General features: G+C 37.0%; 1 protein-coding gene across 1 annotated transcript in view; it reads left to right on the top strand.

The window, feature by feature from the left end:
* Nucleotides 1–16,244, top strand: part of LOC120540421 (glutamine-rich protein 1-like) — a 50,811-nt gene that overhangs the window by 25,702 nt on the left and 8,865 nt on the right. Inside the window, exons 5-7 of the mRNA XM_039771208.1 lie at nt 13,958–14,129; nt 14,432–14,586; nt 14,787–14,901. Of these exons, the coding sequence (XP_039627142.1) occupies nt 13,958–14,129; nt 14,432–14,586; nt 14,787–14,901 (442 nt within the window). The remainder of the gene's footprint in view (nt 1–13,957; nt 14,130–14,431; nt 14,587–14,786; nt 14,902–16,244) is intronic.

Here is a 16,244-nt window from a genome sequence, read left to right as displayed (position 1 = left end):
ATATTTTCAACCATCCAAATAGGCATTTAGAATTAGTAAAATATCCAGAGGTTCTTGTCAAAAATTGTATTGCACTGAACATGTGTTAGAATAGGAATAAATAGTAAATATTTTTTGTAAACCAACTACACTTTCTGTTAATGTTAGCAATCTCTGTGCACTGACACGATAAAGTGAGTTTTTAAACAACTTTTACCATCATTAAACTACATAATATTTAAACTAATAAATAATAACAATAAAATAAATAATAATGCAACTTCCAGTAATAATACTATTACTTCAAGGCTTCAAGCCCAGGTACATTACACAGTATTCACCAAATAAAATTAAAATAAAACCGGTGCAACTTGGTGATGACATCTTTACCAAGTGAACCATCATTAAGGCAAATTGTAATAATATGGACCTTGCCTAAAGTTAGGCCAGAAGAAATGCATGGTGGACTGGCTGTCTTTGTGAGACAGGTGTGCAGGGGTGACTGTGAGACCCAATATGGTTTGTACTTCATGTCATTGTATGTTTCGGTCATCCCAGGCGAATGTTGCCATGGGTGCATCAGCTACCGGAACGTGGTCAGCACCACGATCAGCTGGGGACCGATCAGCTGATCCTGGTATCTCCATTTAGTTTTCAATCTCAATCTCCAGACCACTTGCATCAAAATTGGAGTTGGACAAATCAGAGTCAGATTCGGCGATAATATGAAAAAGTCATCCACGTATTATTTTGCTTTGAGCATTCACTTTGGTATCTCTCCACATGCCATTTTAAAAGCTATTTGCTCTTCACTACTCACACAGGTCAAATCAAGAAAGCTAACTTTCCTTCTAGCAAAAGTGAAATGAAAAGCGCTGTAACAACAAGATCACTGATCTCTATCGAGTGCTAGCTAGACTGAGGCATCTCGCAACATGGGAGTTTCCGGCAATGTATTGTACTTCATCACTTGGATTGCTTGGCCCATGGAAATGTTTGCTTGAAATGTATATTTTACACAATTTTATATATTATCGTCTCACTTTCGAGTTTGTAATCTTAAGTTGAACCATTGTAAGTAGGGGACTACCTGTACTGACTGATAATAGAGATAACAGAAAACTGATTATACACACATTCATTGTACATTTCTTATTACTATGTGTTTTATCTTGGTAGAGATATATATATATATATATATATATATATAGATATAGATAGATATAGATAGATATAGAGATATATAGATATATACAGATATATACAGATATATACAGATATATAGATATAGATATAGATATAGATATATAGATATATATATATATATATATATATATAGTTATATATATATATATATATATACTAGCAGAATACCGCTTGCAGCAGAGAAGTAGTGTGTTAAAGAAGTTATGAAAAGAAAAGGAAACATTTTAATAATAACGTAACATGATTGACAATGTAATTGTTTTGTAATTGTCATGAGTGTTGCTGGCATATATATATATATATATATATATATACACATCTATACACATATATATATATACAGTTATATATACATATATATACATATACATATATATACACATACTGTATATATATACACACACATATATACATACTGTATATACAACATATACATATCTACATATATACTGTATATACACATATATATACAAATCTACATATATATATCTACATATATATATTAGGTGGGACTCGATTAAAAAATTAATCCAATTAATTAGAGGCTGTGTAAGAATTAATCTTGATTAATCGTATGTAATCGACACGTAAATTTGCCCCAAATCGCAAATGTTTTTTTTTATTTAAAACGGTTTTAGTGGGCTTACAGAATCAAATAATAGACATGGACATGAATATTGTAAACTGAAGCTGTTTTAATTTCTGAAAGAAAAAGCTTTTAAACTGCATTTGAATTCAAAACAGAAACAAAAATATCATCCCTGGTTAAAATTGGGCAGACTTAAAAATAAAGTGGTAGTTTAAGTACTTTAAGTACATTTTCAGAATAGTATTGTCTTTAAATAATAATAACCAAAATTTCACCATAAAGTGCAGTTTTTCTTCTTAAAAAAATAAGTCAGAAACATAAAAGGTAATTTGACCAACTTACTCTTTAAACTCTGAGTAACATTAGCCAAAATTATTTTGTACATTAGGCTAAAACAGTGTGATCATTGAACATTTTGTAATTAGATGTATTTAGAATTACTAACGGTCACGGAAGTCCAATGATCCCCAGTAAGAGCCACAAAGTCCGCTTTCTGTAATGCATCTAATTTTGCTTGCTTTTCAGTGTGCACAAAACCATGCTTTTATCAAGGCTTCGCTCAGGAAGTCGAAATGATCAGTCGTAGGAACGCGCTTTATTCCGACTCTAACATTTTTGTAGCTGTGATGTGTGCATCAGTGTAATGGATGTACCAGGAAATCATGCATTGACAAAAGTTCCCGTTTGCTTGGAATTGAAAGTGTGATTAAATGCGTTATTTTTAACGCGTTATGGAGTACATGCATCAAGCTTCTCAACTGTGCTTGTGCTAAGAAAGGGAAAATTTTAAAAATAACGTAACATGATTCTGCGTTAACCTAATATTTTTCATACGCCCCAAACCAAGGAGATGGGAAGGTAAAATGAATCGGTAGCGCGTACATAGTCAGTACATCCCTCTCGAATCGAACCTCAATGTCGGCGTTAGAGGCTTAAGACTCTACAATTGCGCCACCACTTGTCTATGCTAAAGTATGTATTGTAGATCGGGTATATATATACATTTATATATATATACCCGTATCGCAGTGGAGAAGTAGAAGTTATGAAAAGAAAAGGGAACATTTTAAAAATAACGTAACATGATTGTCAATATACAGTAATTGTTTTGTGAGTGTTATTGAATGTTGCTGTCATCAAGGATTTGATTATCATTATTTCTTTCAATCAGGCTCGTATTTGTACGATGTGTTCAAGTTACATTCCGTGTTTGTCAATCGTTGTAAAGATAAGAGGTTTCATTCATCGATTAGTTCCTTACTGCATCAATAAACAGCTCGTCTTCCTTTTATCTGTGATGTGACAAACTGCATGCATGGGTTTTTTTTACGCTGTCTTCCTTTAGCGGACATTGACTTTTTCCACCGTGTGCTTTGTTTCCACAGTAGCTGCATTTATGAATATGCTTATCAGACGCTTCATATTTTTGCTGCCTTTTCAATTGTGTAATTCGGTTTTTGTTCAGCGCTCTTTGGAACTGTTGCTTTTTATCTGTGCACTGCATCAGTTCACGTGAGCCACTCGGTGTACTTGCATCGAGGTTCCCAGCTGTGCTGGTGCCATCTCGCTATGTCCATAGCTTTATTTAATGTTACCTTAGTCCTGGCACTTAAAACTTTCTCTGGCAGTTTCGCTGAGTTTGTGTCAAACACCACCCTGACCATCTCATCTTCCTCTCCATAAGCACAGTCCTTCACCCGTGAATATTTACCCGTGGCAGTTTGCTATTGGATTGCCGCTGACGGATGGCCTTATATGGGCAGGCACTAAATTACAAACGCCAGCGCAGCCTGTCTATGAACTTAATTTAAAGTGTAGGTTTACATCGTGCTTTGTTTCAAGTAGCAGAACTCGCTTCTTATTGTTTCGCTGCCTTCTCAATTATATAATGCATGTTTTCTTGAGCGCTTTTTGAGGTCTTCCTGGTTTTCTATGTACTGCGTGATTACGTGGGAGGCGTGATGATGTCACACGAAACTCCGCCCCACGGCGTTGAAGCTCATCTCCATTACAGTAAATGGAGAAAACTGCTTCCAGTTATGACCATTACGTAGAATTTCGATATAAAACCTGTCCAACTTTTGTAAGGAAGCTGTAAGGAATCAACCTGCCAAATTTCAGCCTTCCACCCACACGGGAAGTTGGAGAATTAGTGATGAGTGAGTGAGTGAGTGAGTGAGTGAGGGCTTTGCCTTTTATTAGTATAGAGATATATATATATATATATATATATATATATATATATATATATATATATATATATATATATATATATAGTTATATATATATATATATAGTTATATATATATATATATATAGTTATATATATATAGTTATATATATATATATATATATAGTTATATATATATAGTTATATATAGTTATATATATATATATATATATAGTTATATATATATATATATATATATAGTTATATATATATATATATATATATATATATATATATATATATATATATATATATATATATATATATATATATATATAGTTATATATATATATATATATATATATATATATAGTTATATATAGTTATATATATTGTGAAGCCTGGCCCCGGCACAGACAGACGGACAGCATACTTTGCTCCACACACTTTTATTTACACTAATATTATTTACAATACGTGCTCACGTGCACCCCCAGTGCCTTCTTGCACCGAATTCCCCAAAGTCCAGGCCCACAGTCTCTTGTGCCTTCCTGGCCGCCTCCAGTCCTTCCTCTTGCTCAGTCCACTTCCACCCGACTTCCACCAATCACTGGAGGGAGGCGGCCCCTTAAATAATGCCCCGGATGAGCCCCAGGTGCTTCTGCCTCTAGCCACGCCAAGCGTGGCGGAAGTGTCGGCTGTCTTCCTGGCAGCTCTCCGGTGCCACACAGTCTTCCCCGCACTTCCTGGTGTGGCGGAAGTGCCGGCTCCCGGATAATTAGGCACCGGGCGCCGCTGGCAGTGGCCACGGGTCCCTACAGGGCTGGGCTTCAAAGCCCTGTACCCAGGCCCTTGCCTAACCAGGACGGACGCCCCACTCCGCCTGGAGGAGGCACTCGCCCTCCTCCGTCCTCCAAGCCCCGGCCGGGCTCCAGCCCCAACCGCAACCGCACGGGATAAACCGGCATTGGGGCGCCGCCTGGCGGTGACCACGGGCCCCTACAGGGAAGGGCTTCCATGCCCTCAACCCGTGGCCCCCAACAGATCCGATCTTTTTAAAACCAAAGTATCTCCAGACAACAGACACGGCTCCTTTTTTCGGCAAACGTTCTTTTGTGTCATCATGTTCAACTATATTGTCTGCTACAGCTTGAGTTTTGAAATCTTCTCTGTCCATTTTCACCGCTCAATACCTCCACTAACACATGTACTCCATTGCATGCGTGTTTAGTGGTGTAGTAGTGAAAAAGTCCCCCCTTAAACAGTTTCCCGCTACGCCACATTCCAAACATTTTTTAGGCTATTTAAACCAGTTTTGCGGTTTAAGAAAAATCCATATCATAACAAAAAGAAAAAACGGTTTTCGGTATGAACCAGTATACCTACCAGCACTGCTTGCCACAATATATCTGAAAAAGATGAATGTTTAATGATTACATCCATCAATCCGGGGACACACCCATTCCAGCTGCTTTAGGTCATCACAAGGTGAATACAAGCATGCATATATATATATATATATATATATATATATATATATATGCGCATGCTTGTATTCACCTTGCGATGACCTAATGCCCTGTCCAAGGGACTGTTTCTGCCTTGCGCTCAATACTGTACTGGCTATACTGTGCCATCCCGACATGTAATTATTAAAGTATTTATTATTTAAATTAAGTAATTTGTAAAATGCAACATACACATCTTAACACATTTCATCATGAAAGTGATATCAAGTATAAATCTAAAGGTTATAAATGTGCAGAGTGGTGGAATATAATGAATTTAATGTGTGGCAATCGCTGACTGCCACTGCTGTCAGTGCAGGAAGAAGCCCCAGAAGTACGTAGTGATTAACAGCTGGGTCGGTTTTAATATGACGTTTTACAACGTTCTACTTTAATGACAAAATAAACTACGAAATTAAAGTCGAAATTTCCACTTTAATCACGAAATAGACCTTTTTTGTCTTCACTGTGTCTCTAGTTTTTTTTCTTCTGTGACTCAAATATGCTTACATAATTTCTGATGCTGTTGCAGAGGTGCAATAAAAAAACGATGGCACAGACGATGGTATGTGAAACGTTTAAAATGTATGCTTTTATTGAATTCAAGAAATACATGGATAACGGCACCACTAATATATTTGTACAGTGCATCCCGAGAGTATTCACAGCACATCACTTTTTCCACATTTTGTTGTGTTACAGCCTTATTCCAAAATGAATTAAATTCATTTTTTTCCTCAGAATTCTACACACAACACCCCATAATGACAATGTGAAAAAGTTTACTTAAGGTTTTTCAAATTTATTAAAAATAAAAAAATTGTAGAGCGTTGTAAAGAATTCAAAAACTTTGGCGCAGTACACATGCAAAGCAGGTTAGAGATAATAGAAGTACAAAAATTCAAAAGTCTCAAAAAAATTATAGTAAAGAACGCATTACCGCAAACAAACTGAAATTATTACTCGGTGAAGTAACAGAACAGTGAAAAGAGACTTCGGAGGAGCGACCACGTCTCCTTGTGCTTTCAGCCCCCCTCTTCACAACGTGAGCAGCAGAGATGCGAAGTGTCTGGTTCATAGCACAGGCCGGGGGTATGGTTGGGGTGATTTGTTAGCGAGCAAAGCCTCATTTTTTTTCTATGTATTACTGCCTTAAAGGCGATCTATCTGTAATTATTTGTGCAGATTAAGTATTATAAATGAGTGGACCTATCTTTTTAAACCTTTTCCCAGAAAGATGTCCACGTCTTGAATGAATATTGATTGGGATTTGAATGGGGGCTGACTGAGGTTAAAACACAATAAAGTAAGCAGTCTTTAAAAATTGAGTTTTCGGTTACGACCCCGTTCACCATAGCAAACTGTTTTACACGCTACATACAGCAATTCACATCCGCGACAAACGTGTCTTCTTCACTCACGGACAATATGTTGCTCTCTCCAGAGTTCCATCTTTTCATTCACTTTCTGTTGTATCCTCAAACCCTCCCTTTTTAGGCAACTGTGTCTTTCCAGAAGTGTTCAACCATCAATAAATAATTATGCAGCGTTTGTTATGCCACGGGTTCACTATTGTGTTGTATTTTGCTCTCTCCAGAGTTCCATCTTTTCATTCACTTACTGTTGTATTCTCACACCAACCCGTTTTAGACAACCGGGTCTTTCCAGAAGTGTTTATCATTCAATAATTATGCATTAAATTGAGCGTGTGTCATTCGGGCTGCAAACCGTGGAATTCCCACTAAGTGCGACTCATACGGTCCCACTGGTTGCGTCCCTGCCCTTTGTGCACACCCCCCCTCCCACCTCTCTACTACTGTGGTCGGGTTTCTTGGTGGATTATATATAGAAAAGCAGCCAACGACTCAAGTGACGAGTTGGAGGTGGGCACATGAGCGGGCAGTACATACTGAACGAGAATTCAGTACACTAGCATGACGGAGGGAGCTGAATGGACGTCCTTCTCCTCTCCTCCCGTTCCACACTCCGCGCCGTGCACCCCCATCCCTCTGTCTGGCAAGAGATGGCGCGATTGCGGTCCGCCAGTTTTCAGTCACGGATGATTGTGTGTTGGTTAGTTCCGTGCATTGTTACAATGTTGCTTTTCTTGCTGATTTATTACATTACCGATTTTTCAAATGTTAATTTTCTCCCTGTGCTTAAAAATCATTAAAAAACCGGCCTGATTATGCGGTGTATGGTACGCCGCGGGTTGGCTGGTAAGTAATATTACTGGGGAAAAAAAAGCTGACAGTGGGTGGAGAAGTGGTGTCTGTCTGCTGAATATGTATTGGGGAGGACGACAGTGTTGAATTGCAAAACAGAAAGGTGTTTTCAGAGCAAGAAACATGCAGAGAATAATTTTAGTATAATTTTGTAAGGAATAAAGTAGTACTATGAGAGAAAGAAAGAGAGGATTTTTTCCAAATTTGAACTCTGTATAGGGGAAAAAAAAAATTCCTGCACAAAATAGATACATTATACAAAGTGACTGTACCCATTCACAGTGCATTATACAATCAGTATTGAAATATTTGTCTCATGATAAGTTTATTTGCTGCTTAGGAGAGAAGAGGGCCATTCTTAAATTCATCATAGAGAAAGAGTATGCACAAAATAAATAAATCCAATAATAAAAAATATTGTAGCCTTTCACAGTTTGCTACATAATCTCAGTATAAAGTTGGTAATTGTTTCCTTCACTGAATCATGAGTTCAGCTTTATTACTTCAAAAACCTCTTGCACACACAATGCCATTTTTGCCCAACCCATACTGTGTGCACCTAAACAAACCCAATAGGCCATGTGAAGTTACTTGCTACTAAATTTTAAGGTTTACTTTAACTTAACACTTGTGATGCTGTTGAAGACATCAAGGATAGAAGTCTGAAACAATTCTTGGGTTTAAAAAAAAAAAAAAGTTACCTAGTATGTATTTGATTTTGTTTGTTAGATTAATGAGGTGAGTAAGCAATAGAAAAATCACTATTGCTTTGATGTGTTATTGTTTCAGGGGCTCACCACATCACAGTTGTGCTCCATATACCACGTGAGCTCATTTGTACATACCTTGCAATACATTAATTTTTGTACCACGTCTAAAACAGTTTTATGTTCTTTGGTTTTTTTTACCTTCTACTTTAAGTGTATCAGCCAAAATATGATGCATGTTACTCTCAAGTCAGTGACATGATAAAATGTAATACATAACAATGCAACTAATTTTTAATTTGTTGTCAACTATTTTCATTATTGATTTTTATTGATGACATTGATTTGTTGTTGCAGCCCCAAAATGAAGTATACAAAATAACTGACCTCCCAGGTTGTGATCCTCCGATCAGCTTTAAGTACACAATGCACGAAAACACTCACACTGGAGGGCTGCTGTAAGATGCTACTCCATTGGCTTTGAAGTCATAGAAAAGCAAAAGCTCCAAATATTAACACAACATTGAGATGTTAAATAATCATGGCAACAGAGGTAAACTAAAAAGTGTCCGCACTATGTAGCTGTGCTACAAGACATAATTTTGTGCATTCCTACCTTTTCTCATTTTAGTATTTCTAGACCAATTTTATGACATAGAGTAGGATGATGGCCTTTAGAAATGTATTGAAATATACAATGAGCATAATTTTAAAATATTTATGCAATACAAAATTTCACTAAATATACTGTTTTTTGAGTTTGTGCACAGTGTTATAGGCTCTGCATTAATTAACCCTAAAATTAGATTAGGCATGATATGAAAATGCTTAGAATAAATTATATACTTGCAAACATGCAAAGACATTTTTGGTTGGATTGATTTTTTTTTTCTACATTGTCTGATTTGGTTTTTAACTGACTTTTGTACTAATCTGCCCACTACTTACATTTTTATGTGCAGTGAAATGTGGTGCCTGTACATCCTAACAGTGTGGTGTATACTTCGGGCTCAGCAGGTAAATAAAACACAACTTGTAATGGATACAAGTATTTTTTTTTTTATTCTTCTTAGTAATTGTGCTAAGCCCACAGACAAAACTGAAAATAAAGCACAGACAGCAACACATCCCACATTAAAGACACTCAGCATTTTTTACCGTATGCCTGCAAATGATTCATCTTGTTCTAGTGTAACGCTGACACCATGTACATGTTCATTGGGCATAAAAATCCAACTATATTTTCCTCATAATAATGTGTGTATATATGTCATTTATTACCAGTTTTGTTTAAAGCCTTGTAAATGAAGTGACACCGGCATAATGTTCACTCCACAAGTTCATTCTTTGCCAGTGACTTGTTTGAATTTGGTAATCACTTGGTTTTATTTAAGCAGTTGAGTGTACCATTCAATGTATAGAAATGTGGGATTGTAAATGAGAATAACAAAAAAATTGCTGTTGAACTCCATAGGAGTTCTGTAGGAAAGTAAATTATAACAGATTTTTCAAGCTGCTAGCCAGATGAGGAAAAGTGACAATTCTTACTCCTTTTAAAATGGAAGCCGTATTTTTAACTATGATCTTACAGGCTAGGTAAAGATGTGATGCTCTTCAAAATCTAATCTGGAATTGAATAAGTATATGTTACCACCCTTAAAGTAGCAGTAAAAGTAACTGGAATAAACAGACATCAAGCACTTTTGTAATATAAACTCTACGTGATCTTCTATTGGAATACAAAAAAATACCATGAATAATTGTGAATTAAAATATATTATGAAATAGAAAAGCAATACACGTAAAAATGTTTCATTATAATTCCCCCAAGATTATCCTTACTATATATATACTAGAAAAACACCCGTGCTTCGCAGCGGAGAAGTAGTGTGTTGAAGAAGTCATGAAAAAGAAAAGGAAACATTTTGAAAATAATGTCACATGATTGTCAATGTAATTGTTTTGTCACTGTTATGAGTGTTGCTGTCATATATGGCAAAATACCCGTGCTTCGCAGCGTCAAAATACTGCCTCAATATTTTTATTAAGAAAAAAGTAAACATTTTTAAACTGAGGGAAAATATACAAAAAATGTATTTGTTAAGTATATCTTTGTACACTACGTTGTCAGTTTTTAGCCCTCCGGTTGTAATATGACCAAGCTGTGCGCTGAGCTTACTCTTGAGCATGCAACATATAGTTCTTTGATCGATGGTGATCACCTCGATAGACATGTTAATAGGGGTACAGTTGGAAGAATAAAGGGAATGGGTACTTGATCAGTAAACAAACTATAAAATACCTACACAATAAAAATAACAATCATAATAAATGAACAATAAAACGGCGTAGAACCCGTGGATTAAATAAAAAGGCTGCTTCGTTGGTGATGCAAGGAAAAACGATGGCCGTATATGGCGTTCGTTTATAAAACAGCGGAGAAGCTGTATAAAGGCTGCTTCACAAAAAAACAGCGGAGCGCCTTATATGGGCATGCAGTCAGGCAAAGAAAGTGAATCAAATAACTATAATCGTGATAAACGAACAAAACAGCAGCAGAAAAGCCGCAGATTAATTAAATAAACGAAATGGGTACCTGCACAGTAAACTAAGTGTAAAATACCTACATAATAACTATAACAATCGTAACAAATGAACAATAAAACAGTGGAGAACCCGTGGATTAAATAAAAAGGCTGCTTCCTTGGTGAAGCAAGGAAAGGAATGAACACACCGCAGCGAAGAACGGCCTTATATTGGCAGACAGTCAATTACATGGGAGGTGTGCTGATTTCCGCAGCAGCCACACTTATGAATATGCTAAGTACAGTCCTTCACCCGCGAATATTTACCTTATATGGGCAGGCACTCAATTACGTGGGAGGCGTGATGATACAGGACGACCATGCTGCCCGCTATGGCCATATACAGTATATGAAAGTAGGTTCCAGTTATGACTGTTACGCGTAGAATTTCGAAATGAAACCTGCCTAACTTTTGTAAGTAAGCTGTAAGGAATGAGCCTGCCAAATATCAGCCTTCTACCTACACGGGAAGTTGGAAAATTAGTGATGAGTGAGTGAGTGAGGGCTTTGCCTTTTATTAGTGTATATATATATATATATATATAATATTATCTTTACAGTAATCCCTCCTGTATCGCAGGGGTTGCGTTCCAGAACCCCCCGCGATAGATGAAAATCCGCGAAGTAGAAACCATATGTTTGTATGGTTATTTTTATATATTTTAAGCCCTTATAAACTCTCCCACACTGTTAACATTATTAGAGCCCTCTAGACATGAAATAACAACCTTTAGTCAAAAGTTTAAACTGTGCTCCATGACAAGACAGAGATGACAGTTCTTTCTCACAATTAAAAGAATGCAAGCATATCTTCCTCTTCAAAGAATACGTGTCAGGAGCAGAGAATGTCAGAGAGAGAGAGAGAGAAAAGCAAACAATCAAAAAATCAATACGTGCTTTTGGGCTTTAAGTATGCGAAGCACCGCGATAAAGCGGCATTTTTAGAGGAGCGTCCAGATCCTCTAGGCAAACAGCCTCTGTGCAAACAGCCCCTCTGCTCACACCCCCTCCGTCAGGCGCAGAGAATGTCGGAGAAAGTGAGAGAGACAGAGAAAAGTAAACAATCAAGCACCGCGCGGGAAGCATATCGTATATCATTGAGGAGTTTTATTTAATACGTAATACATGCTCTGATTGGGTAGCTTCTAAGCCATCCACCAATAGCGTCCCTTGTATGAAATCAACTGGGCAAACAAACTGAGGAAGCATGTACCATAAATTAAAAGACCCATTGTCCGCAGAAATCCGCGAACCAGCGAAAAAATCCGTGATATATATTTAGATATGCTTGCATTTAAAATCCGCGATGGAGTGAAGCCGCGAAAGTCGAAGCGCGATATAGCAAGGGATCACTGTATATATAATCTTCATTTGGACTTGGATCTTGATCTTTGTTTGTCTGCGATTGAATTAGAAGAAGCACTAGATGTCAGTAGAGAGACAGCTAAAACATAGGCATTGCATTAAGAATCTTCTCCAGGCTTATACTACTGAAGACTGTAGTACTCCAGTCGCACCTCAAAACACAGACATTCAAACTAAACAAATTTTTGTGCTTTAAATTAACTAAAGAGATCTTCATTTAGATCGTGATCTTTGTTTGTCCGCGAATTCCACGCATGCGTAGACCACCTTCCAGTTTAGTACGTTGTTGACATCCGTGAGTAACAATGTGCCGGAATAACAAAAGGGGTGGTGGACAGTGTTACGCTGGTTAGCTCCTGAGGCCTGGTTAGAGAATGAGATTGCCGAAGATAAAAGGTACGTGCCTGCGTAACATATATGAATGAAAGAAAGACAGTGGGTAAAATGAATGACAACGTAACGGCGCGTTCCGGAAATTATTGTTACGTTGTAGCCGGCGAGTGCTGCGCGTCTCACAGTTATACTGTGGCTTGCTCACATTTCAGTGAAATGATCCCTGTTTATGCTTTAAAGAGCCTGGATATCTATGTGTCCCCCTTTTATAACCATTGCTCCGTGTATATTGCCTTACTCTTTGGATTGCCACAAAGCAACCTGCGAGATTGGAGAAAGGTTGAGAAGAGATCGTGAGAGAAAACGACAGCGTCGTGAAAACGAGACAGACTGTGAACGGACAGAAGCAGAAATGCTCCTACAACACCACATAATTACTATTCGGACAGTGATTCCGAGTAGGCCGTTCCTATCGAATCAATATCCAAGGGTTTTCTTTTGTAATTTTGTTTCCCTTATAAAAAAATCATAATGCTGTGCGACGAAGGGCCCAGTTCACGACTGGCATCCACGTTTAAACAGGGAGCCCTTCACAGACAACTTTAACACGTGCAACATAGTTGGGTGCACATGGCTAGTAATGTGTTACATATAGCAAAGGAATGTCAAATCCAAACTGTTTAAATTGGTCCTTATAGGAGTTCCAACAGAACAACAATATAAATGGTGAATTGCTGAAAAGATGGTAAAGAAAAATCTCAGAAGTGGTTTAACAAAGCTTGTCTCACTTACCAGTAGAAAATTCTGGGCATTTTGCATGCCCAGTTGATTAGTGCTGATGAATACCTAAAGTCAGGTGTTTCGTGTGGAATACTTTTCCACCATAACTTCAATAAAGACTTGTGTACAGACTTCTTGTCTGTGGATGGTCAGGTAGGGGTTTGGTAGTATTACTTGATTTTGGTCATCTTTTCTTTGACAGCATTTTTCCTAAGCAGTCAAAATTTTGGGATTGGCTATGTGTTTTCCCATATTTGTAAACCAATTGTGAATATCTGGAACCATGGCAAGTTTGTTGAAAAGTTAATGTTAACTCCTTCTGGTGACAGAGAAAAAGAATAGCAGAACTAGCTGTTGCATAACACAAGTTAGCAGCCTCAGCTTAGAAAAAATGTTTCCTTAAGTGTTGGTCAGTTTATTTTACTTTTGAGTTTCTTATAATCTAAATAAGAATTTCCTTTTGCAATATCCCATTTCTAATTGAATTCCATCTCTCTTTCCCTTCTATAGACACAAACAGTACAGGTGTCAGAAGTGGACTCTCAGCCCCAAGCTCCCCCAGATATGCTACTGCCCAGCTCTTTAAAGTCTGAAGAAGGGCTAGAGGTTTGGAAATCTTGGGCACAGACCAAGAACTCTGATTTGGAGAAGGACTCCCATACAAAGCTAGCTCCAATTGGCAGTGAGTTTTGCTGGTGAAGTGAGCTTATAATTATTGACAATGTGCTTGAGGCCCACTGTTTAAAGAGGCTTGAGATACTCCTTATTCTTTGTTCATATGCTGTAGTTCTTATAGTAATGTTCACATGCTTTCTTTTTCACCTGTCATCACCACACACTTGGGTATTTTTATATTAATTTTCTTGCTGTTGATTTCTTGGAGCTTTCCTCACATAAGAAATTAATAAACAGGAGTAAACATTTAAGTTACGTTTATTAAAACACAGTTGATCAACATCCTGAAAAACAACTTGTGTATTTAAGGGCGCCAGCCTCTGCGTTTCCAAGAGGATCTCATATCTTCTGCTGTGGCAGAGCTCAACTTTGGCCTCTGCTTGATGACCCGGGAAGCTCGCAGTCCTGAGGGGGAGCCCTTTGAGTCTGATGTGCTCTATTATGTCTTCCTGTGCATACAGAAGGTTGGTGTGCTTTAAACTGCTCGTGGCTTGTACTTGCTAAGCTGCTGGAAATAGTTTTTAATAGTGTTCTAAATGTAGGCAAAATGCCTCTAGCAACAACTTTGTGCTTGTAATACTGATTGCCTACTTGGTGTCAGGAAGTAATTTACTACCTCTCTTCTAGCCTGTGTTTATTTTGACATGTTTTTTATGTATTACAGTATCTGTTTGAGAATGGCAGGGTGGATGATATATTTTCTGACCCTTACTATTTGAAGTTTTCTCAGTGGCTACATGAAGTTCTAAAGGACTGGCAGCCTCGGGTTCATCCTCTTGGTATGTATGAGCATACCAGTACTACTGTCTTGTTTTTTAAATGTAACTGTTACTACATGTCTGCATTTCCTGGACCTTTTGCAGTGTTAAGTCATTGGCCCTCTAAATGTTTTTTTCCCTCCATCTTAGCTTCCTGGTCAAGTCTGTAGATATTAGTTTGGGTTGAGCAGAAAACACAAATAAGTAAAAAGACACGTATGTTCAATATCTGGTTACTCTGAATTTGGAGAGAGAAAAAAAAGATTTTTTTTTTTTATTGTCGGCCATTGCTTGATCATTAAAGTTCTGTGATTTGCACATACTAGTGCTTCATAAGTAGCGTGTCTAGCAAAATGCTCAGGAACATAAATTCAAGCTAAAGTAAAGTAGAGTGCTTTAACTTTTTGCAATACTATTGTGTTAGCCATTATGGATGTGGTGAGAAGTTAAGCAAAATGACACCTTTTATTGGCTAACTAGAAAGCTTACAATATGCAAGCTTTCTAGTTAGCCAATAAAAGGTGTCATTTTGCTTAACTTTTTGCATCAAATAGTTGGAATTATTTTCCCATTGTAACAGATCACTAATTAATAAACATTTGTAAATACTGTAAAAATTCCTTACAGTATTACAATTTAAATGTTGTTACATTCTCAAGGTGTTTTCTTTTTCATTTTTTTTTTTTCTAGGAAACCTGGCCAATAAGTTTCTTAGCTCAAAATCTAGTAAACTTCGACATACTTTTTGTGGTGTGTGTATGTATTTAAGAAAAGAAAGTCAAACTTAACACAAAAAATGTCATTAACTTTGACAGTGCAACGGACACGAGTTTCTTATAAAGGAGAACTTTTCTTGATTGTTGCTGGAAATTTTGTTTTCTGGTGGTAGATCTCAAAAGTGGAAATTGATGAACTTTAGTTTATATTTACCTCAATACAGTCGAGATTGAAGTTGCATGCTCCATAATAAATTTAATTAAATTAACAATATAGTACACTTAACAGTATTAAACAAAATTACCACTGACTTGTTCTATAGATATATGAATAACTACCACCTGATGCAGTCACGTACTTGGGCAGCCCTGAAACAGTAGTAAATCAAAAGGCACTTCATGTTTGTATTGTGGAATCTCAACTTCTGGTAGTTGTTGGGAACAACCAAACTGTGGTAGCACGTATTTTCTCTACCACACAATTTCCTTTTTGACTTTTTTTGGTGTCTTATTCACATTAGCTTAAATTCATATTTGTGATTAAAGTACAATATGCAAAAAAGTAAATAGAAGGAAATGGTACTTGGTCAGTGCTGCTCATCAACATGTATTTTCCTTTTAGGGCCAAAAAAAGAAAAAGTTTGAATT

The sequence above is a fragment of the Polypterus senegalus genome, chromosome 12, assembly GCF_016835505.1.
Source record: "Polypterus senegalus isolate Bchr_013 chromosome 12, ASM1683550v1, whole genome shotgun sequence".
NCBI classification, from domain to species: Eukaryota; Metazoa; Chordata; class Cladistia; order Polypteriformes; family Polypteridae; genus Polypterus; species Polypterus senegalus.
The sequence above is the reverse complement of the archived record's forward strand: the minus strand, read 5'-3'. Positions and strand labels throughout refer to the sequence as shown.